The sequence below is a fragment of the Vicugna pacos genome, chromosome 7, assembly GCF_048564905.1.
Source record: "Vicugna pacos chromosome 7, VicPac4, whole genome shotgun sequence".
Taxonomy (NCBI): domain Eukaryota; kingdom Metazoa; phylum Chordata; class Mammalia; order Artiodactyla; family Camelidae; genus Vicugna; species Vicugna pacos.
The window spans coordinates 75,008,609-75,035,758 of NC_132993.1; the positions used below are offsets into that span (position 1 = coordinate 75,008,609).

General features: G+C 39.3%; 1 protein-coding gene across 1 annotated transcript in view; it reads right to left on the bottom strand.

Annotated features, from left to right (window-relative positions):
- Positions 1 to 27,150, bottom strand: part of RELN (reelin) — a 440,736-nt gene that overhangs the window by 45,343 nt on the left and 368,243 nt on the right. The window contains exons 38-46 of the mRNA XM_072965186.1: positions 26,906 to 27,088; positions 24,818 to 24,989; positions 24,618 to 24,720; positions 22,675 to 22,904; positions 17,609 to 17,829; positions 15,926 to 16,073; positions 13,433 to 13,691; positions 12,326 to 12,575; positions 8,661 to 8,829 (exon numbers count right to left, since the gene is read on the bottom strand). Of these exons, the coding sequence (XP_072821287.1) occupies positions 8,661 to 8,829; positions 12,326 to 12,575; positions 13,433 to 13,691; positions 15,926 to 16,073; positions 17,609 to 17,829; positions 22,675 to 22,904; positions 24,618 to 24,720; positions 24,818 to 24,989; positions 26,906 to 27,088 (1,735 nt within the window). The remainder of the gene's footprint in view (positions 1 to 8,660; positions 8,830 to 12,325; positions 12,576 to 13,432; positions 13,692 to 15,925; positions 16,074 to 17,608; positions 17,830 to 22,674; positions 22,905 to 24,617; positions 24,721 to 24,817; positions 24,990 to 26,905; positions 27,089 to 27,150) is intronic.

The window sequence follows — 27,150 nt, forward strand, 5'->3', positions numbered from 1 at the left end:
ACAAAAGTGGAGAATATTCCAAAGAAGACATATAAATGGCCAGTTAGTGCATAGGAAGATGTTCAGTAGTCTTAGACATTAGACAAATGCAAATCAAAACCACAATGAGATATAGCTTTATACTTACTAGGATGACTATGATTAAAAAAAAAAGACAACAATTAATAAGTGTTGGCAAGGATGTGGAGAGATCTGAACACTTACATGCTGCTGATGGCAATGAATAATGGTGTAGTCACTGTGGAAGACAGGTTGCCAGTTTCTCAAAATGCTGAACATAGAGTTACCATATGACCCTGCAATTTTACTCGTAGGTGTATACCTGGAGAGTAGCACAGGTCTGCTCAACTGAACAGAGGGTCACAGCCCATGACCTACAGGTAAAAGCAGGCTCCAGAAAGGAGGCATGAACTTTGGTATTAGAAGTGTGAATCAATTACTTGTGAAGGGCTCTAAACGAGGGGGCCATCTGACAGGGGCCATGAAGACCCTGCTCTGGGGGAGATTCTGACGAAGAAGACATTGAACTAGGAATAAAACAGGAAGTCACACTTTGGGGTAGAAATGAGAGGATGACTCTTAGAAACTGTTCCGTACAGTTGTCTCATTTCACAGGTGTGAGGACTGCCAGTCAAGGAGGGAGACTTCTACAGCTTCTTAGTTCAGAACTGAACCTAGAACCCGCTGTCTCCTGACGTAGTGCATCGCAGCTGGAGGAGATGTGCTACTGAGAACCCTGGTTGTCCTGGATGGCGGGTGAGGGCTGGAAGACCATAGATTTGGCAGCTGGCAGGGTGCACTTAATACATGCATCCCAGACCTTTTGGGAGAAGATTCTCTTAGTGATTATAATTAACATTGGGCATTTATAGGACACTGAGTGTCACATTTGGGGATTTTTAGGTAACATCAGTCTGTCCATGAAAGAAGGTACAATGTCATTTAATTTTCCTTTCTCCTAAATTTCTTATAATACACTGAGGTCTGAATATCGGCATGAGAAGAGAAAATGCTTGGACTACAGGTTGTGACCCCCCACAAATGTGATAAAGGTAAGATAGCATTTTAAGGTGACCTAGATCCATCATGCTACTCTCTGGAACTAGAGTGGAAAGCACACTATAGAGTTAGTAACAGAAGAATTTAAATGAGCCACTCCACATGGCTTTTCTTTCTTCCTTGATAGAGAACAAGTAGAGAACTTTTGTTGCAATCCTGGTTCAGCCACTGACTTTCTGTCTGTGGGGAAATTGAATAACTTCTCTGTGTCTTAGCCCTTATCTTAAAAAAGATAAGCAGGGGGGCCTTGAGGTTATAGGAGACTTAAGAGCCATATCAACCAATTACATTGACTTGCATCCCAATTTGAAAAAACCTGTAGCAAATTTTACAAGACAAACAGGGATATCTGAACACTGAATACTTAGTATTGAATAAAAAATTATCATTAATTTTTGGGTATGATAATAATTTAATAGTTATTTTTATAAAGTCCTTTTAGGGACACTTGCTAAAATACTTACAGTTGACATGATATGATGTCTGGGATTTGCTTCAAAATAATGTAGGGGGCAGGAGTGAGTGGTGCTGTTGATGAAACGAGGTTGGTCATACATCAGTAATTACTGAAGCTTGGTGACGATTATATTGAAGTATAGTATACTATTCTCTATAATTCTGCATGTTTGGATTTTAAATAGATAACTGTTGAGTCAAAAATAATCTGTGGTTCTTTCAAACTCCTAGTAAAATTTTGATTTGAGGATTACAAATAAGAGAATGGCTATGCTTTGATAAGATAAAGTTACATTATCTTTGTTGATAACCATAATTAGTAATGATTATTATTGGAACTACAGTGTTCCAAGTGGGCATACTGAGGGCATCAAATACATTGGACTATCCTTCAAGTAAGAGGGATTTCCTAAAACTTACAAAATACCTTCTAAATGAAGAATGACATATTTAATTGTTAAAACAATCTTAAGAATCTACTAACTGCTATATACAAAATACATAAACAGCACAGGGAACTATATTCAGTACCTTATACGGGCCTATAATGAAAAAGAATATAAAAAGGAATATATATGTATGTGTATATAAATGAATCACTATGCTGTACACCAGAAATTAACACAACTTGATAAATCAACTATACTTCAATAAAAAATCTGCATGTAGCATACATACAAAGTATAGTCAAAGATATAGGAAACAAACTTACAGTTAGCAGTGGGGACAGAGGGTGGAGAGGGATAAATTAGGAGTTCGAGATTTGCAGATACTAACTACTATATATGAGATAGATAAACTACAAATTTCTATTGTATGGCACAGAAAACCATATTCAAAATCTTGTAGTAACCTATAATGAAAAAGAATATGAAAACAAAAATATGTATGCATATGTATGAATGAAACATTATGCTGTAGATCAGAAATTGACACAACATTGTAAACTGACTATACTTCAATCAAAAAGAAAACAAAATACACTCAAATCTCAAATTCTCAGATAAACCTCTAGCAACAAGGTTGATAAGTAATGAAGCTTATAGAGAATGCAGAATTTTTGGAAATAGTTTTACTCTCTGTTGTAGTGGAAATGGAAACAGATTTAATTTGTCTTAACCTAATGCCAAAATATATATTAACATATTCAGTACGTGAAAATCAATAATACCATGGTTTATACCACACAAAATTGTTTTATGTTCTGAAGTCCTGAGACACCAGCATAAATCTGGTAAAGTAATAGCAGCGATGTTCAAAGTATCAAAATGATGTATGAGAGGATGGATACGTAAGAGAAGTCCAAGGCTTCCTTGACTTGATTGAAAAATTTGAACAAGATGTTCAGTAATATAAATGCTGGCAAAACGTTTAAGATACTTTTAAAAAATATTGGTAAGTTGGAAGTAAAAATGGAGAGAAATAAGAGTAGCAGGGAAAGTTTAAATAATTTGTCTTTAAAAAAATGAACTTTTAATTCCCCTGAATATTTCTCCATGATGAACCCAATAAATATTATGCTTAGTTATTTGATTTTCTTACAATAAGACATTTTATTTGCAGTTACAGTAGGTGGGGTGAACTTCCTGCACACACTAAGTAGCTCCCACACTGTGGCTAAAACCACCTGGCTTGCAAAGTGTAGTAGTTAATCTTTCAAGACAGTGGTATCAGTCGGGTCATTAGGGCTAGTAGAAGGGAGTGGATCATCTTCAAACTGTGACTTAAAATAGCCACGTCACACCTGAGCTTTGCAGTGGCCGCTCCCTGCACCCCACCTTTCTTGGTGGGTTTGGGTTACCGGCCCTTCCACTGACTCACCCTGGTTCTCAGGTGACATTTCAAGAACTCATGCCACTTGAGCCACCTGTTATTTTTAGGTCTGTGGTTAGTAAAGAGGAGGAGGCGGCGGCAGATTCAGATTAGGGGCTATAAAATTGATTCTGGCATCTTCCAATTTTCTTTCAGCCTCTCTCAACAGCTCCTAGCAGTCTCCCCTCCTAATTCTTCTAGGACCGTATCTCTTAGGCAAGCAATAAAGATGTGGTACTAATACAGTGGTTAAGCTCATGGGCTCTGGGGCCAGACAAGCTGTATTTATTTCCATTATCTTATGGAAACAGTTCTTTTGAAGGTCATTATCTCCTTACTGAAAAACCTAGTACACCTATTGTGAAACTTTTTTCTTCATGCCTCTGTAGCTTTTGCCACTGTTGGTCATCTCTTCCTGTTTGGCTTGGATACGACGTTATTCTGATTCTCCTTTTAACTCCCTGACTGCATCCTCTTGACTCCTTTCATAGCCATTTCCACCCATTTTGTTACTAAATTTAGGGATCCTTTCTTGTCTTTTTAAAATGCTCTCCTTTGGAGAGCTGCTGCAGTTTTATCTCACTGCCTACGACCTCCACGCTCATGGCTCCAAAGTTTGTTATCTTCCTTTGGGGTCCAATCTTCATAGCTTTGTCAGATGGATGTTTCCATCACATTTAATTCAGCATCATTTGATTAAATTTGCTGTACTGTTCCTCCTGGAGTCAGCTTTAGCTCTCTCCCCACTTCTTCTCACTACTTTCTCAGGCTTCAAATTTTAGAATCATCTCTGGGTGTGTGCAATGGAGAAGAAGTTAGTGACTGAGTTATACTAAGCCTTTCTTTGAACTGTCCCATAATATGTGCCCCGTCTTCTCCATGTCAGCTGTAGCCCTGACCCTTGTCACTCCATGTATAGTCACGATCACAACTCCTTTGTCAACGTTTCTTTTACTCGAGCCTCTCCGTTCTTCCAATTTTTTTTTCTTGGAAGAATATTCTCAGCTCAAAACCCACCATAGTTCATTTTCCCTACAAATCTAAACCCCTCTGCCTTGCTTCAATGCTTACTATAAGTTAACCCAACTCTACTAACAAACAGCTTTGCACAGCTTCCAGACAGGAGCTCCCTGCTTTAATCAGCAGCCTCCCTGCTCCTCCCAGGCTCATGTGCCCTGTTTGCATTGTTCCCCTAACTGAGGATGGTCTTCTTACCCACCTAAATCCTTGCCATCCTTTGAAGCCAGGGCCCGTCTTTTCCATGAAACCCTCCCCAACTCTGGCATTCAACAATGTCTCCCATTCCCCAATGCATATAGCATTTCTAGCCCATTCATCAGTGAGGATACCCTGTACTCAGCACGTATTATTTCAAAGTTGTTTATTCTTCCTAATCAGATTGCAACCTCCTCTAGGGCTGGAACTTAAGACAGAGTCCCACGGCTACCGTGGGCTCCCTAACTGAGGAAGACTTCTTAGTGTGACTGAAGTCGATGTCTGATGGTAAACTTGCGCTATAGTTAACGAGTGTGATTATGTGGTTAACTCATTAAAAGCAAAAACAACTTACATTTCAGTAAATGTTTACAATGTCACATACACGTCCATGCACATTTATTAGATTTTTATACGATAAAAAGTATCTTCATTTCTCAGGTGAAGAAACTGAAACTTCAGGACATGAAATGACTTGCTTAGAAGCTCAGAGGGCTGCAAAGCTGGAACCACTAAACCACAATGTTTTCCAGCCTTTTTTCTTTTTCTTTCAAGAAGATCTAATGTCACTAGTGTATATGGGAGGATTAGAGACTATGATTCTATCTACCCCAGTTTATTTGGGTTTTAGCAGAGCAATGTCTGGAGCAGAGTGTGACATACCTTGTGGTTTTAGTTGTTGTTGTTTGTTTTTGTTGTGGGGAGGAGGTAATTAGATTGATTTTTTTTAATGGAGATACTGGGGATTGAACTCAGGTCCTCGTGCATACTATGCACATACTCTACCACTGAGCTATACCCTTCCCCCGTATCTTGTGTTTAGTCTCACTCTTCCCTTCCCAACAAAAAGCACCAGCATCCAATCAGTTTTGCAACTCAGAGACCAGGGAGTCATCTTCACCACTGCCCTTTCCCGCACCGTCTCCTGTCCACTTCATCATTAAGCTCAGTCAATTTTATTGCCTCCATTTCTCTTGGATTTCTCCACTTCTCTTTGTGTCGGCTACACCCTGATCCAAGCTACCAGCAGTTACTGTCTCTTTAAGAGCCTCCTTACATCTACCTTTATCCTCCCCAATTTGTTCTCCAGTTAGAATAAGCTTTTCTGATTGCAAATCTGATTGCACCTCCCCATTCCCAAGCACTTCAACAGGCATTTTCCCAGCATTTGGAGAACAATCCCCCAAATCTTTAGCACAACCTACGGTGCTTTTCTTGGTCTGGCACCATCCTACACCTCACTCCACTTTCTCTCTCAGTGCCTGATCCATTCTTTCAGCATCTCAGGTGTTCCTGTGTGCTCCTACTATAGGCTGCTGTCCCTCCCTGGAACACTAGTCGTCTTACTCTTCTCCTAGTTAACTCCTACCCTTCTTTCACATCTTACTTCAATTATCACTTTCTCAAGAAAGTGTTCCTTGACCTTCTTGACCAAGGCAAATCTCTCTAGGATGTATGGTCTCTCAGCACCATGCAAGTGTCCTCCATCACTTATCCTAATTGAATTTCACATTTACTTCTGTGATTACTGGTAGTTTCCGGTTGATACTTTTCTCTTTCACTGGACTAAAAGTTCCTTGAGGCAGGGGTAAGTTCAGCCCCTGACACAGACCTAGCTTGTAATTAAATACTTCCAAAAATATTTGTTTAACGAATGGCTAAATAAATAAATAATCACTCCTGATGACTACTGGCCATTTCCATTTAATTAATGATTTGATGTCAATTTGTGGACACCTCACCTCAGTTGACTCTTTCCACCACTTGTGCCAACAATACTGGGACCCTAGCCTTGTTGGTCACACGATGAGTGAGCGGACAAGCCTACAATTGGGACATTGTCACCATCACTCCTAATTTCTACTTAGCACATGGCTTTAAGTTGTCAGCATCATGTTTGTTTATAGTGAAGAACTACAGACTAAAATTCTCAGTTCTGTCCTGGGGGACAACATAAGCACTGATGTCCCAATACTTTGCAAATGTTGAAGCAGTAACTTCAACTCAGAACAGACAAACACCATATTTAAAAAGCAAATGGATGTAAGAGCAGATATGGTATAGATGTGCTAACCTGAGTTTGAGACAAAGTGCTCTGAGCCTGGAACAATGTTCTAACAGCAGAGCACCAGGAGAAGAGGAGTCTGGCTTGGGCTCCACCCATGCACATTTCTTTCTGAATTATCCAAAGGCCCTTGTTAGAAGGTAGCTGCCTTTATGACCATAGTACAACATGAGCCTTGAGGGTTAATATAATAAACAGTGGAGGGGGGTTTAGCTCAGTGGTAAGGTGCATGCCTAACATGCATGAAGTTCTGGGTTAAATCCCCAGGACCTCCACTAAAAACAAACAAACAAACAAACAAACAAGTAAACCAACTGCCTATTTTTAATACCATAACAAGAGGAAATGAATGCTCATCAGATTTTTCAAATATCACTTGAAAGGGTCAAAATTCTTATGGGTATGTGCAAGAGACAAAAGATAGATTAAAAGATGAGGAATAATTATTTTTCTTGAGTAAAAGACTCAAGGGTATAATGACTAACTGGAATAAATCTTAGAATGTCATTTATTTGCACAATGTTACCAAGTAGCTGGGTAATAATTCACAGAATTCATAATGACTTAAAAGACTACTGCCTTAATGAAGGGTTTTTTTTTTCGATTTTACTTATTAAGATTGGCTTAATAATTCATGCATAGCAATACCTTTAACGAGCAACAAAATCTCACGTATCTCATTTAAACTTGGCAACTCTGCTGACAGTTAATATAGTTTCGAACCTCCGAGCCAGCAATTGTAGAGAAGCCGTAGGCTGTTAGTAACTGAAACCATCCCATTTATGATAATCTCAAGAAAAGTTTATTCCTTAGATGAATGGCTGAATTTTATGATCATTTGCTAGGAAGATTTATCCATTCTTCATTTGTGGGGAGGCGAGAGTACGATAATGAGCCTGAACTGTAACTCCGGTTCCACACATCGCATTGGTTGCTTTGCTTCTTAACGGTAGCAACTGATTACCGGTTTCTACTTGGGTGGTGAAAAGAGAGAGAGGCCTGTAACACTACCCCCCAGGCAAGGGGAATTCCCCGCTTTACTCAAACAGGAGTGAAGCTCCATAGATAATTTAGACTTAACTTCTCCACCAGCATCTACCAGGCAGTTTTATTAAGCCACCATCATTTCTTTTTAGACACAATGAATGAGCATTTACATTTGCTTTTCATATAAAAGAATGCTCCAGAGAATGTCATTCTAAGTGAAGTAAGCCAGAAAGAGAAAGGAAAATACCATATGAGATCGTTCATACGTGGAATCTAAAAACAAAAAACAAACACAAGCAAACAAAGCATAAGTACAAAACAGAAACAGACTCATAGACATAGAATACAAGCTTGTGGTTGCCAAGGGACTGGAGGGTGGGAAGGGATAGACAGGATTTCAAAATTGCAGAATAGATAAACAAGATTATACTGTATAGCACTGGGAAATACACACAAGATCTTATGGTAGCTCACAGAAAAAAAATGTGACAATGAATATATATATGTTCATGTATAACTGAAAAATTGTGCTCTACACTGGAATTTGACACAACATTGTAAAATGATTATAAATCAATAAAAAATGTTTAAAAAAAAAGAATGCTCCAGATGATAATTCTCCAGATACTGTTCAAAATAAAATTTTAAAAGTGGACACAAGTTTTAATACACATTCATGTGCTATATCCATTTACATACCACTCCCTGCTACACGTACAGTAGTCTGACTGACAGAAAATAGACTCCATTTATATCTATGAAGACTTGTCCTCAGCAGAGTGACTTAAATTGGAGAAGCTCAACAATTCAGCCACTGTTCTCTTGCATATGCCATTAAAAAAAAAAATACTAGAGTGAAACGTCATTAAAGGCCTGGACTTAGGGCAAACACAGAACGATGTCGTCACAAAAACTGGTTTCTATTAAGATCGCCTTAGTAAATCATACAGGTGGTGTCATCAACAAGCAACAAAATCTCATGTAACTCATGTAAACTGGCTGTGCTGAAATTGGATTTGCCAAATTGTATCACATTTGGGTTCACTACATGCAGAAACACCCATACCTGGTGTAAGGTGGGAGCGGCAGCGTGATTCTGGTCCACTTGTTGAAAGTATCTGACACGAGGACGCGCTGCAGATGGTAGCGACTGCATTCAACGTTGGTGGGCAGGCAGTCCCTTACCAATGGGTGCCACGACAGCCCAAGGTCTATTGAGTATTCCAGTTCAATAGCTGAAGCAGGAAGCATTATTCTGGTTAGACATACTTATCTGCAGATCCAGGAACCATAATTACTTATGTTTGCATATGTTTTCATTTCAACCAAATGTCAATTTGATTTTTCCTCTATACATAGGTTACTTACTTTGAAATGTTTCCTGATTTTACTGTTCCCTCTGTACATTATCAGTTGTGATTTTTAACTTTCCATATCGAAATAACTTTTCTTTTAAGGGAATAGGACCAAGTGAAACATACAGTACATTTTCCTGAATCACTTTTTATACTGAGAAATTTTCAGAACTATCATAACGAAACTATTGCTTCATATACAGTTACAGCAACAGTGATCATAGTTATAAGATATATATATATATGTTTACTATTTAATCTAATAACTATAGGATATATACGATATAAATATATAAATTAGACATAATTTATGTATTATAATAACTATATTTTGTCCATTAATTTAATGGTTCACACACAAAAACACAGAACATAGTAACCATATACTATAATGATTGCTTTCTAAATAGTTAAAAAATTGAGTAGCCTTTTCAAAATTTAACCATTCTATAGAAATCCTGACCAGCTGATGTCAAATTTTCTCCTGGTATAGATGAAACTCCTAAGAAACTGCAAAATCTCTTGCTTACATATCCTGCTTTGCTGTGTTATGGACTATGCTGGGAAATCAGGGAGGTAAAAAGAAGCGGCTGATGGCCGTGCAATTTGTCCCGAAGCCTGCAGTAAGGCTATGGGTCTGTGTAAGGAGATTTCTTTCTTTCCTTTCTCTTCTTCCAAAAGACTCAGCCTATATCCTTTGTTTTATATCTCTCTCTCTTGAGTCCCTTCTTAAGACTTTATGAACTACTTCAGCCCCCACCTCCCTACTGAAATTGCTTCCTCTAAGACCATGATTCTGAGTCTTGGTGACTCACGGAAATCACCTGGGGACCTTTAGAACCTATGATGCCGGAGCCCCACCCCCAGAGACTGGGAGTTCACTTCTGTGGGGCAGGCCAAGGCGGCAGGGGCGTTAAAGTTCCCCAGGGGATTCTCCTGTGCAGCCAGTGTGGGCCCACTCCCTCTCTAAGGCTCCTGGTGGCCTTTTCTGGTTAAATAAATAACCTGTCTCGGTCTTCATTGTTCTCATCCTCCCTGCTGCGTTGGACGTTAACTGGTTACTCCCTGGTTCTTGAAACCGGCCTTTCTCTTGGAGGACATAATTCTGAATCTCCTGTCTTACTTCCCGCTGACTCTTGTGCTAACAAGCGCAACTACGGGCATCCTTCCAGACCCCGTTTCCGGCCTTTTATTCTACACATATCCTCCTTGGGCTTCAACTAACGTCTCTGTGCCCACATCTCCTAATTTTATGTCTCAAAGTTGACTTTATTCATTCAGAAAATGTTTATTCAGCCTGGCACTGCGCTGGATGCTGGCGTATTGTGATGCACAGCATAGACAGAGCCCCTGCTTTCCATCCTGCAAGGCCTCCGCACCAAAGGGTATCTCCACTCAAAACTGTTTTCACCCAGACTAGAGAAAACCTCATCATTTTCCTTCGTAAATAAACACATCTTCTTAACTACCAAATTCCATCAGTGACAATGCTTCTGCTCTAGTTTTCTGTGTTCAAAATTTAGACATTATTTTAGAAAATTTCCTCCTCTCTTCTCTACCCACCATGTTCAACAGGTCACCTGGCTTTGGGGTTTGCTTCCTTTTTGCTTATGGTCTGCAGTGTCTCCTAGCAGTTGTCATCCCATCTCATGCCCCACAGAGCAGGTTCTCATCACCTCCGACAGAAATAACCACTGACGCTTCTTGGCTGGGAGTCTTCTCCATCCACCTTCACTGCTCCTGGTTGGTCTCCCTAAAACCACCATGCCACCCCCCTGCACTTGTGCCCTCTTCCTCACAACCTTGTCAAGCACTAATTCCTGTGCCTGCCTGTTAAGGCCCTTCTTCGTTTGCTGCCAACTCTGATCCGCCACTTTACTCTTTCATTTTATTATTTAAGTGGTTGCATTGGCCTACGGCAGAAAGGACACGTGACTGGGCTTACGAGGGCAGAGTTTCAGTGCTGGTGCTGCTGCAGTCTGAGCATGACACAACTCACCTCCTTGGTTTCTAACTGATTCCTGGGCTAATGAGGGAGTGAGCATCTAGGACCCTAAAGTCCATTTCTATTTTCAAAATTAGCACTCCACTCTTTTCATTTGATGCAAATATTGGCTGTTCAGGCTCGTCTGCTAATGGCTCCCCCCAGGGACCAGGAGAATCCACCTTACCCTGAGAGCCCAGCTTGGGGTGTCCTCTCTTCTCATCTACCCTTCAAGTTCACTCTAACCATCAACACCCACTTTGTGAAATCTTCCCAAACTTCTTCGATTGGCCATCCATTGGTTATCTCCCGTTGGCTGAACTCTAATTACATTTTGCATCAGTACCACTCCACAGAGAACTTGATTTAGTCTTTTATTGGACTGTGACTTTCTGAAGCATCCCCTCAACTAGGCTGTACGTAGTGAAGACAGGCTGTGTACCTGATGCTTTTCTAAGTTCCACCTCTACTGAACAGCTTGGTGCTGACTGATTGAGTCTGAGGTAGAAAGAGTACCTCTGGGCTTCCCCCAGCATCTGTCTATTAAGTTCAGACCAATGGAAATATGAAAAATCTGGATTTTGTAAGGGCCTTGGAAGTAATCAAATTTTCCAGATTTGGGCCCCTAAGAATCTAAAATGGAACAGGTCCTTGTGAACATTCTAGTTTGGATCCCTTGAAAGAATAGTGATATGAGGTGGTACAAGATCAGAAGGTGCCCAGAATTCTGACAGATCTGCAAGATCCAGTGAAGGGTCCAAGTGTGCAGTGATGCCAGCTATTATTGCTCCTAAGATAGGTCTCCATGTGTGTGTAAGGTACGTGTGTACCCATACAACCTAGAAGGTGCAAACTGGTTGCAATCAGGGTGGCTTAAAATATGCTGTGGCCCAAATGGCAGAAAGTATCAGGAAAATTGGGAACAACAAAATTTCACAATTCCTGGGAAATGGAAAGGAGACTAACTGAACTAATCTAAAGCCCTGTGAATTAAAACCCATGTAAATACAAATGTATGTGTAAATCCTGTTGCTTATTCTGACATTGTGATGAGAATCCTTTATACAGTACATATGATGCTTAAAACTCTAGATTTACAAAAAGAGATAAATTGGAGGTGATCATTTGTTCAAAAAGAAGTCTTCATGGACATGTGCTTAAAAATAAGCTCACATTCTGATGCTTAAAAAATAAACTTCTAAAGATGCTTAAAAAATAAACTTCTAAAGCTTAGTTTACACACATCATTTTCAAGAATGCAGTTGTGCTTTGACTGAAAGTGCCCTTGTGTCTTCCTTATACTCCTACTGGAGGTGCAGTGCAGTCCTTTGACAGGCAGCCTTGGATGCTCATTTAAACACTCTGTCCTCTGCCTGGAAAGGGAATGCTTACCGTAGCAAGAGTCTGTGACTGAGCAGGAGGCGGCGAAATCTATCTGTAGGAAAGAATCCTCATTCACAGCGATGTCTGTGGTGACCACATAACGGGTGCTGGCCTTTTCGATGAAGACCAGGGCGTCACCGGTAGAGCCACACACAGGCATCTTGGTGCCCCCGGGGTGAAGCAGCCACTTCCTGCTATCCAGAGTTGTGAAATCATCCTCCAAGACTGTATTCCCAGAAATATTTCCTCCAATAAGAATCTGAAACGCAATTTAAAAAAAAATAGTTTTTCAATTTGGTTTCAAGAGATGAGAAAGCTCAGCCCCTTTTGTTTGTTTGCTTCTATCTGTCAGATTGCTCAAAACTGGCGTTACACAGCCAGCATCACGCTGGGGGCCTTTCAGAATGCTGCTGCTTATGTGGTCTGCTTGCCCATCTGGCAAGAAGCTACGGAAACAAATCGAACGACTGACAAACCCGTTCACAGCCTCATTGGGCCAAACTGTGCCTTTGGAAACAACATGTACCCAAGCTGGGAACACAGAATTTGGCTTCTGTGTGATTATTTTCCACGTAAAATTTCTATTTCAGGACAGTCGTACCCTAAGGCATTTCAGTTCTAATTCTTTGCATGGATTCTACCGTTTGTTAACAGGTTCTTTGAGTTCTATTTGATACGCATCTTATTATGGATGAAGATCCTTTAGAACTGTCCATGAGGATGTTAGGGAGATTTATCTATTTTTTCTTCAAAGGCTAGGAAAGAGGATTTGAACTGCTGCATGTGGCACCAATGCTAATTTGTACACTCTCCTTTTCAGAGAATGACAGCCTCGTACCACGCTTGAGAAAGTCCCTCTATCCACATGGCAGGATCCTCTCTGAGCAGGACCTGGGCCTTCTGCTGCATCCTTTATTTTTATAGGACTGGCCGCTGAAGGAATAGAGGGTGGAAGGAAGGTAAACGCCGTGCCTAACCTAGCAGTGCCCTTGAGTAAGCCACCCAGCTCCGGGTCCTGGGCTTCCTCTACTGAGCAAGGCGTGGGACTACTTGCTTTCTAAAGCCTCCTTCAGCTCAAGTGACAAAATTATCATAGTTAATCCTGAAGGGACTGACCTGGTCAATAACCCAGGGACTGTAGAAGTGTCCATTTTCAGATGGTTGCCACCAGCGGAGGCGAGCAGAAGCAGAGCGGGCTTTCAGAGGTATCTCCAGGGCGATGTACCTGCCCACGTTGCTGGAGTTGCTGAAAAGGAACTCTTGAAGGAGACTCCACGAGAGGCCGCCATTGAGAGAATACTGCAGAAGCACAGGTTGGCTCCGGGGGTCGGGAACGCCTTTACCACATCCCAGTCTCATGAAGAACTGCACAAATCTGACGCGAGTTAAATTTGCTGTAGACTTTGACATCAGAGACAAGTGCACGGGGTAATACAGGGGAGTGCACGGCTTTATGAATATGATGATTTAACAAATCTCTGAAGCAATCATTTCAAAGCCAATTTTTCTTTTTTCATGTGAAAGAGGGTTAATAAAATGTGAAGTCTGAAAAAGGCTATTCTGTACCCATATTTAGATTTTCGCACCCCTCCACAGGGGAGCATCTGAGGGAAGTGAGCATTCACTGCGCCCTCTGGCTGTTCTGTAAGAAGAAGGGCCAGGTCCAAGGGCTGTCCAAGTTTGTAGTGTGTATGGCTATTTATTCAAGATAAACCTGTATCCTTGTCCTTAGTATCTGAAATTGGAAGAATGGAATTAATGTCATTTATGCCATTTGTTGGCAAAATCGTCCATTCCCAGGTTTTACCAGCAGTCTTTCAGATCTCATATGATTGGTTTTGCAAGACACATTTAAATCCACCAGTTGTAGCCCCTCTTTGTGGAAGGCCCGGCATCTTTCGGAAGAGGTATGTCAAGCCTGAGCCTCTTTTATGTCTTTTGTGCCAGGGGCCGGGGAGCAGGAGTGTGGGGTGGTGGTGGTGCTGGGTGATGCCAGCCCCTGACTGTTGCTAGGTCTGGGATGGATGATACTGGCCACCGAGAACAGTGGCGGCCAGCCAGGGGCAGCCTTCCCAGCTGGCAGAGAGGTGGACAGAGCGGCAGCAACCAGCTGGGGTGCCAATGAAAACCAGCTCACATGTTATCTTTGGCAGGCGAGCTGCTGGTGCCTGGTCTGGCTGCTGTGCTAGCCTGTAATGCAGAATAAATTTTATGTGTAACTCAACACACATACCCAGTTATTGTATGTGTGTCAAACATATGAAATACATTAGGGCTTACAGTAAAAATTATCAGTTCTATATATAAAATCATGCATTCTTCATGGGTTTCTCTCCTCCACCCCCCCTCCATTCACTGGGCATTCATTTACCTCATAACCCTGAGAAAATCAGGATTTTACATGGAGCATTTTGAGGTCAATATATGCAAATCCTACACAGCATGCTACTGAGATGAGATAAATAATGGAGCTCTTAACATTGAATTAATGGAAAAAATACATGGTTAGTGCTTTGTGAAGTTTATATCTACAAAAACAATAGTCATTCACAGAGAAACACTGATAGCATCTTGTCTACTTGTATTGTGAAAATGTTTATATTAATTTAGTTATAGATAAATCAAATCAGCATTATTTGGAAAAATCTGATAATTTCTAAATTAGAGAACTCAGTTGCCAATGATAAATATTAAATAAAGAGCAGCAAATTAAGCCATATTCATTAAAATAGAATGGAGATAAATAGACTCTTGCTTTCCATAACTGTAAAATGATTATTTCACAAATAGAATCGTATTTTCTATGAAGCACGATCAAATTTATAATTTAATAAATTAAAGACTTAGGAAAAAGAGGAGCATAAATATGTTAAAATGTACTTTAAGTTACTCTGAAATGTTCTGAAAAACAAAACATGGTTTCTTTGTTCACTTGCAAAAATAGGTCAGGGTTCCATTTTACACATGTTAAACCATATATTTTATTTTCCTGGCTAAGTTTTTGGCTCATCAAATGATCAAGGGATACACATCTTGACAAGACATAACCCTCTGAGCGAGTTTAAAATGTTTGTTTCTGAGTGACTGTGCTTAATTCAGAAAATGAGTGCTTCGAATGTTACGAGCAAATCGTTGGAAAGAAATGCTTCTAAACAATAAGGCTACACTGTAGATGTTCTTAACTTAAATTGCTAATGGATATAAAATCAGTTGTGAATTCAGCAACTAATTTCTACATAATCCAAGTGCTAATGCAAAGCATTCTGTAGAGGGTAGATAAAGAAGACGCAACATTATTTTCTTGGAGTTCAAGTAAGTTAAACATTATCATTTCCTAGTCACCACCTTGCAGAGAACCAGGTGTTAACTTTTGTCTGTTTAGCTGGGTTTCATTTCTGATCCAGTTATTGCACAAATCTCTCTCGGTTTTAGAACGGAAATTATGTAAGTTGTGCCTAAATGGAGACTTTGACTAGAGAGAAGCTCAGCATTGCCGGTGGAAGGCCTTGTCCTTGACAACTCTGCTTCTTTCTGATTCGATTACTTTCTGCTACTTTATATTACAATGTGGTTCTTCAACAGCATTTAAAAATGATTAAAAGAGATTACCTAGCATGTGATAAATCCAGATCGCGTGTCATCAACATGCGCAAGCCATCTTCATTGAAAAAGAGGTTGTTTCCACTGGAAAGGATTCCACACTTCCGAGATGGCTTTCCGCCACTCATTAGTAAGAATCTATCAGATTCTAGCTGACCTGAAAATGGAAAATGTGGTTTACTTATGACCCTAATATAGTCATGCATACTTTTTTTTAAAGGAATACAGTAAGTGCTTTGTATAGTTTTAAAATATGAAGTCACAGATTTTAGGGATAAGAGGTATCTTCAACACTTCTGCTTGTTTGAATTGTTTAGATTTGGCTGTATGACTTAAGGGATGGGTCTTTTCCTGAGCATCTATGGTGCAGCCACACTGGTCCCTCCTTTCTGCCTCTCTACACTGCAAAAAAAGACACTGGCTAGTCAGAGTGTTTCAGGTCAAAATTAAAGGGTAATGTGACTTTTCCATGGGCTCTTCACTGTGTCTTTGCTGCTCAGAGAACAATATCAGGCAAGATTACAGAATGTTTTAAAAAAGTTTTTCATGGGAGAAATTTCAGTGCAATTTAATATTTCTTATTAAATAATGTCTTTCAAAATCAGCTTGCAAATCTCTTTAGGTACTCATCTTAGATCTAATTTATGTTTTTGATTGTGGTAAATGCACATAGCATAAAATTTACCATTTTAACCATTTTAAAGTGAACAACTCAATGGCATTTAGTACATTCACAATGTTGGGCAACCATCAGTGTCACCTGGCTCCAGAACTTTTTCATAAACCTTGTACTCATTAAACATTCAGTCCCCATGCCCCCGTCACCCTGCCCCTGGCAATCACTGATCTTTCTGTTTCTATGGATTTGGCTGTTTCAAGTGTTTCATGTAAATGGAATCATATGACATGTGGCCTTTTGTGTCTGACTTCTCTCACTTAGCACAATGTTTTCAAGGTTCATCTATGTTGTAGTATGTATCACTATTTTATTCCTTTTCATGGCTGAATAATATTCCATCGTATTGATATACCTAAATCTAATTTTAAAAATCATAGCTATATTATAAGAATTTTGCAGACAACTTGGGAAAAGGAAAAAAATCTTTTAATCCCACTATTCTAACAAATATAGCTATTACATTTAAGACTTTATCTTATGAGAATGTTTTTCCATACTTTTATCAGAGTACATATCCAATGGATATACAATTGTGAATAATTTCAATCATTACAGCACATACATTTTTCTATGTTGTAATGTATCTTCATACATAATGACATTAGATTCTAGGTATAACCAAGGTTTAGAAAGTGACAAAAGGCTGTTTAATGAGTTGGTGATAAAGCAATGACAAGAATTTATATTTCTGAAAACTTGTTCCTTCCACTCAAGATTAACCCTCTATAGACAGCTTCCAAAATTACCCTTGATTAGAAATTACATGGGATAGAAAAAGTGGCAAAAATAGCCTTAGTTTTTCTCAATTACCATCTTGTTCGCTCTTACTGACCATTGTTTCAAAAATGAAACACAGTGAAATTCAGAACTACATCAAGGCATGGGTGGTCCCAACTGTAATGATAAATAATGAAATATTACAGTGGAATTAAATGATTACTTCTATATTACAAACTGTGCTTAATGTGTAAGTTCTTTCACAAAGTGACATAGATTTTATAAGAAAAGATTACCTTCAAAATCATCCTTGAGAAAATCAGGATTTTTGGTGCTTATTTTACAGGTTGGACCTGAGTAGCCAGGATCACATATACACTTGGTTCCGTTGATACAACTCCCATGACCATTACACATTTCTTCACATTGGGGACCGATATAGACATTATCAACAGCCCACGTCACTGGCTGAGAGCCAGCAGGATAAAATCCTTGGTACCATCTGAAACGCACAGAGCTGGGAAAGAGATACAAATTTTTCAAAATCAAATCAACAGAACAACATGCCTTAAAAGTAAGGACATCGGATCAATGAGCAGTGGACAGTTACTACCTCTATGCCACACTCAAGATATAGAAAACATGATTTGATGTTTCAGGACCACAAACTCCATTCCCTAATCTCCAGGATTTTGACAATAAAGTTCCTGCTCCCTATAAGCCCTTTCCAACACTATCACTATGGCAAAATTCCACCTGAGTTTCCATCTTTTTCAATACTGACTTTCTTGGTGAGGCTTTCTCCATCAAGTACCATCTATGCCCCACATAACTAACCTTCTTTAAAAATTGAGCTAAAATTCACATAACATAAAATAGTTAACTATTTAAAGTGTACAATTTGATGGTATTTAGTACATTCACAGTGTTAACCAGCCATCACCTCTACTGAGTTCCAACACATTTTCATCACCCCAAAGGAAACCTCATGCCCATTAAGCAGTCACACTTGATTCCCCACCACACCCAGGCCCTGGCAACCACTAATCTGCTTTCTGTCTCTGTGGATTTACCTATTCTGGATAGTCCATGTAAATGGAATCACACACTATGTGACCTTTAGTGTCTGGCTTTATTCAGTTAGCATAATGTTCTTAGGGTTCGCCCATGTTGTAGCAAGTATCAGAATTGCATTCTTTTTGATGACTCAGTAGCATTCCATTGTATGCTATATCAACTTCCTTTATACGTTCAGCAGTTGATGGACATTTGGACAAAAGTTGTTTGTTTCCAACTTTTGGCTGTCGTGAATAGTGTTCCTTTTAAAATTTGTTTTAATGGAGGTACTGGGGATTGAATCCAGGACCTTGTGCATGCTAAGCATGCACCCTACCATACCTTCCCCACCATGAATAGTGCTTCTATGAACATTTGTGTACAAGTATTTTCTTGAATGCCTATTTTCAATTTTTTGGGTAGAATGGTAGTGGAATTGCCAGGTCATATGGTAAATAACTAGTCCTTTCATTTGTCTCTCTTGCTCTCTCTTCCATAATTTTGATGGAATTTCCATTATTACAGTTACTGCAGTTGGAAGTATTTAAAGCATAACTATTTCCCCTATTGGCCATGAACTTCTAGAGGCCAGTGCCCACTTCTCTTTCTCTTTTGCATCTTTTCATGGTGCCCAGTACAGTGTTTCATATATAGGAGATGCTCAATTAATGTTCTTTGTATGTCATTTATTGTGAAAAGCCTTAAAAGCCAAACTAAGGCTTTTTGGATTTTATCCTATTGGCCACAGAGAGCCCCAAAAGATTATTTTAAAGAGAAGAGCAACAAAGTCAGATTTTAGTTAAATGTCTCTTATTTCTTAATTTCTTTTTAAATCACAGATAATGTTCCTTTTTCTTTGTAAGATGATTGTCCTGTCACATTGTTGACAATAACTTAGCTCCCTAGAAATAATCTACATGTTTAGGTAGCAGGCCAGAAAGAGTTTAGTATATTTCATTATGTAAAAACCTCAGTTCAAGGAAGCTGGACTTTATTTTAGACAAGCTAGACATAGAGATGGCACATGCATTCATTTCTGTACTCTGTAACTCTGTCCAATTTTCCATTACATAGGAACCAAATTCAGAATAATTTTTTATTTGAGAAACAGAAATTAGGAGTCAGTACTACAAGCATTTATTAGGCTTCTAAAGTTTAGCAGATAGTAAAGCAGATGGAATCAAGTTCCCACATATAATTTTAACCCTAATTTCACTGTTTATACCATGACTCCAGCTCTATTAAGCTGCCCCCAAAATGCCAGTTCATAATTAAATTTTATTTTCAAATACTTGTCAGAGTTTAGTCTTGGCAAGAAGCACTTCCTACCTTTTGAACTTTCAGACTGCTGAGCTGAGGGAAACGGCTGGAGTTCTCCTTTGAACAAAAGCCTACATGGAATTTTTTTGAACTTCTTATTTATTCAAATGTTCTGAATACAAATGAACCACCGTGGTTGGATATTTATTACTGTTCACCTGTCTTGACACAGAAACTGCAAGCACTATGATAAATGGGCTGAAGGGTCTGGTTTCACTGTGGTTCTCTTCTGCTGAAATCTTATTTTGAAAACTTCTCACTGCCTCCCTCGCTGGGGAATGTCAGCTTCTGTCCTCCCAAGGCAGTGGCATTCAAAAGGATCTGTTTTTTAAATGTAAACTTAAAGTTCCAAGCACACAACAGTGCTTTCATTCAATAGGGGTTTTGGTTGACTCATTATGAAACTGCATAAAGCAAAAGCAATTAGGAAGTCTTAAAGACAAAAAGACACTAGATGAAAAAGACACAAAGGTGATGTGAATAAAATTCAATGGAAACTCAATACTTGTGTTTCAAATGTGAATTGACTATATGTGAAGGCAAAAATGGCCATTTCTGCACCGGAAACACTGAGTGGTACCTAGTGTCCTGTGAATGCACAGAAAAGGGCAATTTCAACACGGGTTATATATTTTTTCAGCATCTAGTACTTGTGCCATTATTATGTGCCACGCTGAATGCAAACCAAGGAATGGCTCACTGAGTTGGAGAAAATTTAACTTTTGCCTTCCAGCAATTCATGCCTGTGTGGGTTTTAAGAAGAGGGCTAATTGTTTTCCTGAAACGAAGACTAGACAACACGACTAAGGCAAATTCTTCTCTTTGCAGAAAAGGCTGACGGCAGTCTGAAAGGCAGGTTTTCACCACTGTGAGAGCGGGCAAGCCTCCTTAATAGACTTACTTTCTTTGCATAGAAGTAAAAATGACTTGGAATACAAATAGCACGATGGTTTAAGTTCTGTGCCTTTACATCAGAGGAGGTATATTTTACACTGACTCGCAATACCATCGGTGAAACGCCTGCACTTCTCTCATTCACATGACATCACCCTGCCTTATGTGTGAGCATAGCCCGGTGGGCAAAACCAACCTGTGGGCCGGAGTGATGACCCTGGAGCACCGGCCTGGAGTGGGTATCTTCACTCAGTACCTCAGGTGGCCAGATCTTTGCACCATATTTTTTATGCCTTTAAATCAGACTTTTTCATGCGGGAACTAGCTGAATCAAGTCTCAGTTGTTAAGACAATCTAAAATCATGGCTTACATCTTACCTTTAAGGTTATTTTCCTTAATCTAATTCTTAGCTGAGCAACTGGAAGAAGTCAGAGGTCCACTAAAGAGTAAAGCTGGAGCTTTTCACGATACCACAGTGGTCCGGGTCCTGGTCCTAGGTGCTGAAGTGACTGCTTACCCAGCCACGGTTTTCCTGCCTGCACTGCCCATAAGCACGGATTTTCGCATCTGTGCTTCTGTTACAACACTTGGCCTTCTGGCCATAGCTGATTGGCTCAGATTTTCCCTTCTAGAAATGTAGCATTGAGCTCTGGAAAATGAGAGCTGTAGCTTGCCAAGTGACATTAACATGAGCGTGACGAAGAAGAGGCTCACTGGCTCCGTTTGCTGATGTTCTGGGTGGAGTCCATGCTCTTCCCTACCATGCTTCTAGTACGTGCTTCTGCTGTTTGGGTAAGACTCTTTATATTTCTTGCAACATATAATCTTAAACAACACAACTGATTTTGTATAAAAAGTTTTTCCCGAGCTATTGCCCCCTGCCTGCTTCTTCTATAGACAAGTCCACACCCCACGCCCAAAATGCCAGTAGCAGCTTTTCAGTTGTGCCAGCTGAGCTGTCAGCTGAAGCTACTCCTCCAGAGACTCTCCTCGCCTCCTTGGCTATGACGTCTAAAGAATCTGGAGGACATTCTGCTTAGTAATGCTTACTAAAACAATTCGATTTTCTAATAGAATAATTAGAATAATATCCTGGTGTAACAACAAGAATTAATAAATGACATACATGACAATACAAAAATATTAAGATCCTTAGCAATCAAATTATAAAAAAATTGTGCTGATGAAATGATAAGGAGTGAATGGATTTGTGTTCAAAGAGAATGAAGACTTTGAAAATTCACTTTCAACCTTGTGGAAAAGCATTAGGTATTAGCAGTTTTGCTTGAAGACCCAAGACTTCTAATTATGCTGAGTTTCACATCAGGAATGTAAATCTGTTCCCATCTTGAAAGTATGATATTAGTACTTTCTTCTCTTTTTGACATATCCTGAAAGGGTAAGTTCTTTATTCTGAGAGTAAAGACAAATTCTGAGGCCGGCCGCTTTGTTGACTTCTTCTTTGTTCACTTTTATTATTAGTTTTATTTTTTGAACTATACTTCGCATTTCATTTCTATTGGAATTGAAGTCCTTTATCTCCAAATAGCTTTTCAACAGAAGAGTCAAATATATGTAAGAAGAATGCCGAGAGAGGTTGAAAAAGTAGAAATGCCCAGGGGAAGAGTGCTAACAATTTTGGTTTTTTATAGACACCTGGAATATTCTCTGGGCTTCCATCCTCCATCCGTGCCCTCTCCCTGCACGAGAGACCTAGGTAGATGCTTGAAGGTCAAAATTCTAAGTGCATTTATATCGTGAGGTGGGGCAGGAGCAGGCAGATTACAACATTACAGAAAAACCACGTTTCTCTTGCTTCCTAATTGGTCTAATAAAGACCCAGGGGGATATGAACCCCAGGACCAGGTGCTGTCCAGGATGTGTTCTTTTAAATCTATCTTCAAAACACAAATTAGTAGTATGTCAGCTCAGTGTCCTGTGCTTTAAATATCCACTGATCTGCTTTAAGTGGAGAACTGAAGAAGGAATGTAAGGTGGAACTTTCCCCCTGATGAAGTGGCAAGTCAATGGTGACATCAGGGAGAAAACTGTGAAATGAGAAAAACACGGCGCAGAGCAGCAGGTCCTTACCCACAAAGGTGCAGCTTCCCGAAGTGCACGACCTCCCTCCTCCAGCCCTGAGTGGTCCCTGCATAGTAGGTGCTGCTCGGGTGGTGCTCAGTGGAGCACAAGGAGCTGACGTGGCTGCTGCTGTGGTAGCAGAGGGGGAGCAGCAGGTGCCAGGTCGCCCCAAAGTCCCTGGAAAATTCCAGTCTGACTGGATCAGCGGAGGAGCTATCGGTGGAGCATCCGACATTGATCTTGGCGAAGAAGGAAAAAAAAATGATACAAATTACCTCAGAGCAACAAGCCTTGAAATGATTCACCACTTCGTTATTTTCTCGAGAGTCCATTTTCCTGGGAACTGTCTTGCTGAAATATTTAACACCGTGAAATTCTGTTTTGCCCAAGTAATATTGCATATTACCTTTAAATAATGATTTTTCATAAAAGACCTCAATGGACTTCATGAAAAATTTATTTTCTCTCATTTTATAAAAAGCTAGGAAGTGGGTAAGGCAGAGGCTGGCACGGAATTCCAAATCTTACCTTTAGCTCACGTTCATCGCCAAGCCAAGCAAATCATAATGAAGACTCTCTCCCTCATTCTGTTAGCTTTTTTTCTGGTCTGCTAGATAGGAAGACCTATTTTCCTTCTTGTGACACCTTCAAATAATCCCCAAAGTTCTGCACGTGGAGAATCTCCAGTATGTTTTCAATATTAAAACCGAACAAAGCGTTATCACTGTCACTATTTCCCTGGTGCAGGGAGAACATTTCTTAGAAAGACCTTTTTAACCAATAGGGAAGTAACCACCCCATTCCTTTCTCGTGCTTTCAAGTGAATTAAACTAAAACTTAAATAAATGCATGTGATTCTTTCTATGAAGAAATTTCCCTCCTTCAATGGGGATCAACATTTTCTTGCTGTCGTAGCGACTGGATGTATTTATACTTGTGTAACTTTTGTTGTTGAGCTTACGGCGCTTACCTTCTAATGAGTAAACCGCCGACATCTGATAAACTTTTCAGCTGTAGGCATTTGCTTCTACCTAGATTCTTTTGATAACAGAACTCGTAAAAGGGCCACAAGCGTTACTTTTTATCAACATTTAAAGCATAAATGTTAGAAAAGGTAACCGAAGGTTATATAAGTAACTTAAAATAAATTTAGAAAATACAATAGAAAACTTAAAATAGAGAATAATTTCTCCACGAAGGCATCATTTGGTCTTTGACTTTAAGATGAAAGAACTAACTCTGACTTAGAGGATGTGGACAGTTCATCTAAAACAAATATTCAGAACTTTGTTGATGAAATTAGGTACTATTTTAAGCCTATCCAATGGTTGGTACAGATTTCAGCTATGAATCAAGTGTCTTCAAAAGTTAATACAGTTGAGCCCTAGCACAATGGGCCTTTGGTTCTGCTGATTTTATCCAAGTTTTTGAAATTCATAGAAGTTCTCTTTTCATACATTATCAACTTTCTGTCTTGAAAAATATAAGGAGTCCATGGAAATTAACGAAATACACAGAACTATAAGAAAGAGTATAGTATTATTTTATCTATAAAATTCATGACACAATGATAAATGTTATGTAAACGTGCTGGCATGGTATAGTTATACTGATGTGGGTTCCTAGTAACACATAAAAATTGTAAATATAATAATACTAGAATAGTACGGTCCTTTTCATTTTTTATAATGTTTGAAATAATTTATTTCAACAATTTCCCATTGTAGTAGGTGAGGAGATTATGTCATAAATAAAGGACCAAAATTCAGAAATAAACCTTAGTAGGACAATTGGTTCTGCTAATAAAAGTAAATTATGATGTAAAACCTCTTTTGTCCTTGCACAAAAATGGAAAGTCATAATGCATGAAATTATCTGAGATTTTCCTCCTCTTTCCTAGCTTTTGTTCAAGATAAAATTTAAAGCATTTCTAATAGAACAAAGTCAAGTACCTCAAATTGTATGATGGTGTTCTCATTCACATTCAGGTCACGAGTGGTAATGGAATGCTCACCAACTTCATTTGAAACAAACACCATGGCCGAATCTTCCTCGCTGTCATACAAGAAAACAACACGGAATCCATTAAGGCAAAAGTTCATTGTGATCAGTATAGAGCAGTGGCTTTATTTTCAACTTCTCAATTACTTACGGTGCTCCTTTGGATGAATACGGGCAGTAAAGACCTATGTTACCACCAGGATAGAAAAACCAATTGTCTTCTCTGGGCCCAAAGTCAAAAGTATCCAGAAGCATCACCGGGTTGTTTAAATTATTTCCATCAATGATGAAGTCATCAACAATCCAGATTTCTTCTTTCTTACCTAAGGTGTTTTGGATAAAGCAAGTTTTTCCAATGGTGAAAATCAGATGGACGCTTTTGCTCATTGGGAGAAAGTAAAGTACAGAAGGAACTCAGCAACACCCGATAAACCTATGCCTTCTAGATACAGAAGCACAAACTACATAGGAGTGTGTTCACAGTGATTAAAGGGTGAAAAAATTAAGCTTTCAATCATAGTAAATTGACACTGCAGGGAACAGCCTCACTAATTCAAAAGGTGGCTAAGAGTCTACGGCTCTTCCTGTCACAGTGCTGCTACGGACCCTGCACTGTCAAGAGTGGGCTTTGAGTTATGCTTTCATGGTTTAGGACAATTTGTAAGACGCCTGAATCTGTGAGGATGGCTGGTCAGCCTGTGGGTTCAGAACTGAGTTACACTAACTAGTCTATTCGTGGAGGAACTCATGACTTTTTAGTCATCCCATGACTTAGCATCCTGCTTCTTTCTGGTTGAAGGACCATGGCCATTACAACACTGGCCTGATGCACAAGTTTATTTAATTGTTAAAAACTACATGGAAAAAAATACCCTATGTTTCATAATACTTAATTTTTTTCTTAATGGTTTTCAGAATTTGTATATTTATTTGAAGATATGTGGGAACATACAGAAAACTAGGAAAACCACTCATGAGGTTGTCATAGAATCTAATTCAGTGACTAAGGCTGGGTGTGTAAGCAAGATATTACTGAGCAGATAAGAGCAAACCCAGGCTGCTTTTGCAAAGCACTGTTTGGACTGAATTGGAAACAAGGTGATAAGACCGTGCTGAAGAGAAACATCACAACTCCCCAAGGCTGCCTCTTCACTGATTCCTACTTTGTGTAGAATTCTTACAAAATATAAAAAAGGTCTGTAAATAGGAGCCCGTAGAAACAACTTGATGACTTAAATGAAGGTGTATGTGCTTTTCTCTCTCTAATCCTATTACTGGCCTAATTCTAGTAGCTTTCTTCCCTTTTCTTGTTTTGGAAGCAGTTGGTGAAAGCAGTGAAGAAAAAATCAGGCAAACATTTCAAACATAACATGAAGACAACTCTCCTCTGGATTGTGAAACTGGTTGCATTTCTTGTTTGGACTTGAACTCAGTGATTACACAGGATTATTTTTTTCTGTTCACAGAAAGTTAAAATTATTTTATTTTTGACTAACTAGTTCTAAAGGAAATATTCAGGTTAAATTTTAGAGATGGCAGTACATTATTCTTATCCATTTCTGTGTTACCTCTGCAAAGAATCTGCTTAATACAATATCTCTGTGCTTACTTAGGCCATAAAGTGCATAATTTGGTACAGTCTGGTCCTTTGCAATCAGCAGTTAACAGAAATATAGACAGTGATAAAACATTATAAATTTATAAAATCATTTTTCTGAAACCATGTGAAAATGCTGTTAAATTATGCATTCACTTTAACTTATCACTGAGGCAAGTGTATGTGGTGAGACTGTTTTATCCAAGGCACTGCCGGCTTGGTGTCAGCCCCTCTCCTTTGTCACGGCATTGTGCTATAACATTGTTCCATCTCACTAATGAAATGCCATACTCAGAAAGACTATGTATTCCTAAATGAATTCGGAGAAAAATGCAGTTACAACTGATGAGTACCTAGTGGTAAAGCTGGATTATGTTTTAAAATCCTTGGCTCTGTGACAGGATTCTGCTATATTTACAACAAGAGAACTTATGAGTCAAGTATGAAGACAACATATAATCAAGCATGAAGATAAATATATATAAAGTTAAATATTCATTGAGGCTCCTCAAAAGTGAAGCACGTAAAATGTGCTATGGACAGCAAAGCCACTCAGCTGACAAACACTTCCTCTACCTCAGAAGCAAGCATGTTAACCTGCCACAGTCAGTTTTGATCACAGGAGAATACGTGCATTTTTACCATTATTGTAAGGTTGCCAGAGTCTGAATCTTGTAGCGTTGGTTTGGGCTGTGTACGGCAAGGGAACGTTAATGAAAAGTATGTTGGTTGTTTGAGGGAAGTAAAATTCATCCATCAGGTGCCATGTGATCCCTCCATTGACGGAGAATTGTAATAGAATAGAGTGAGACCTCTCTGGGGTACCTGGAGGGAAGACAGCACAGGCATAAAACATATTGCGATAAAATGAGGAAATGGCATATTCT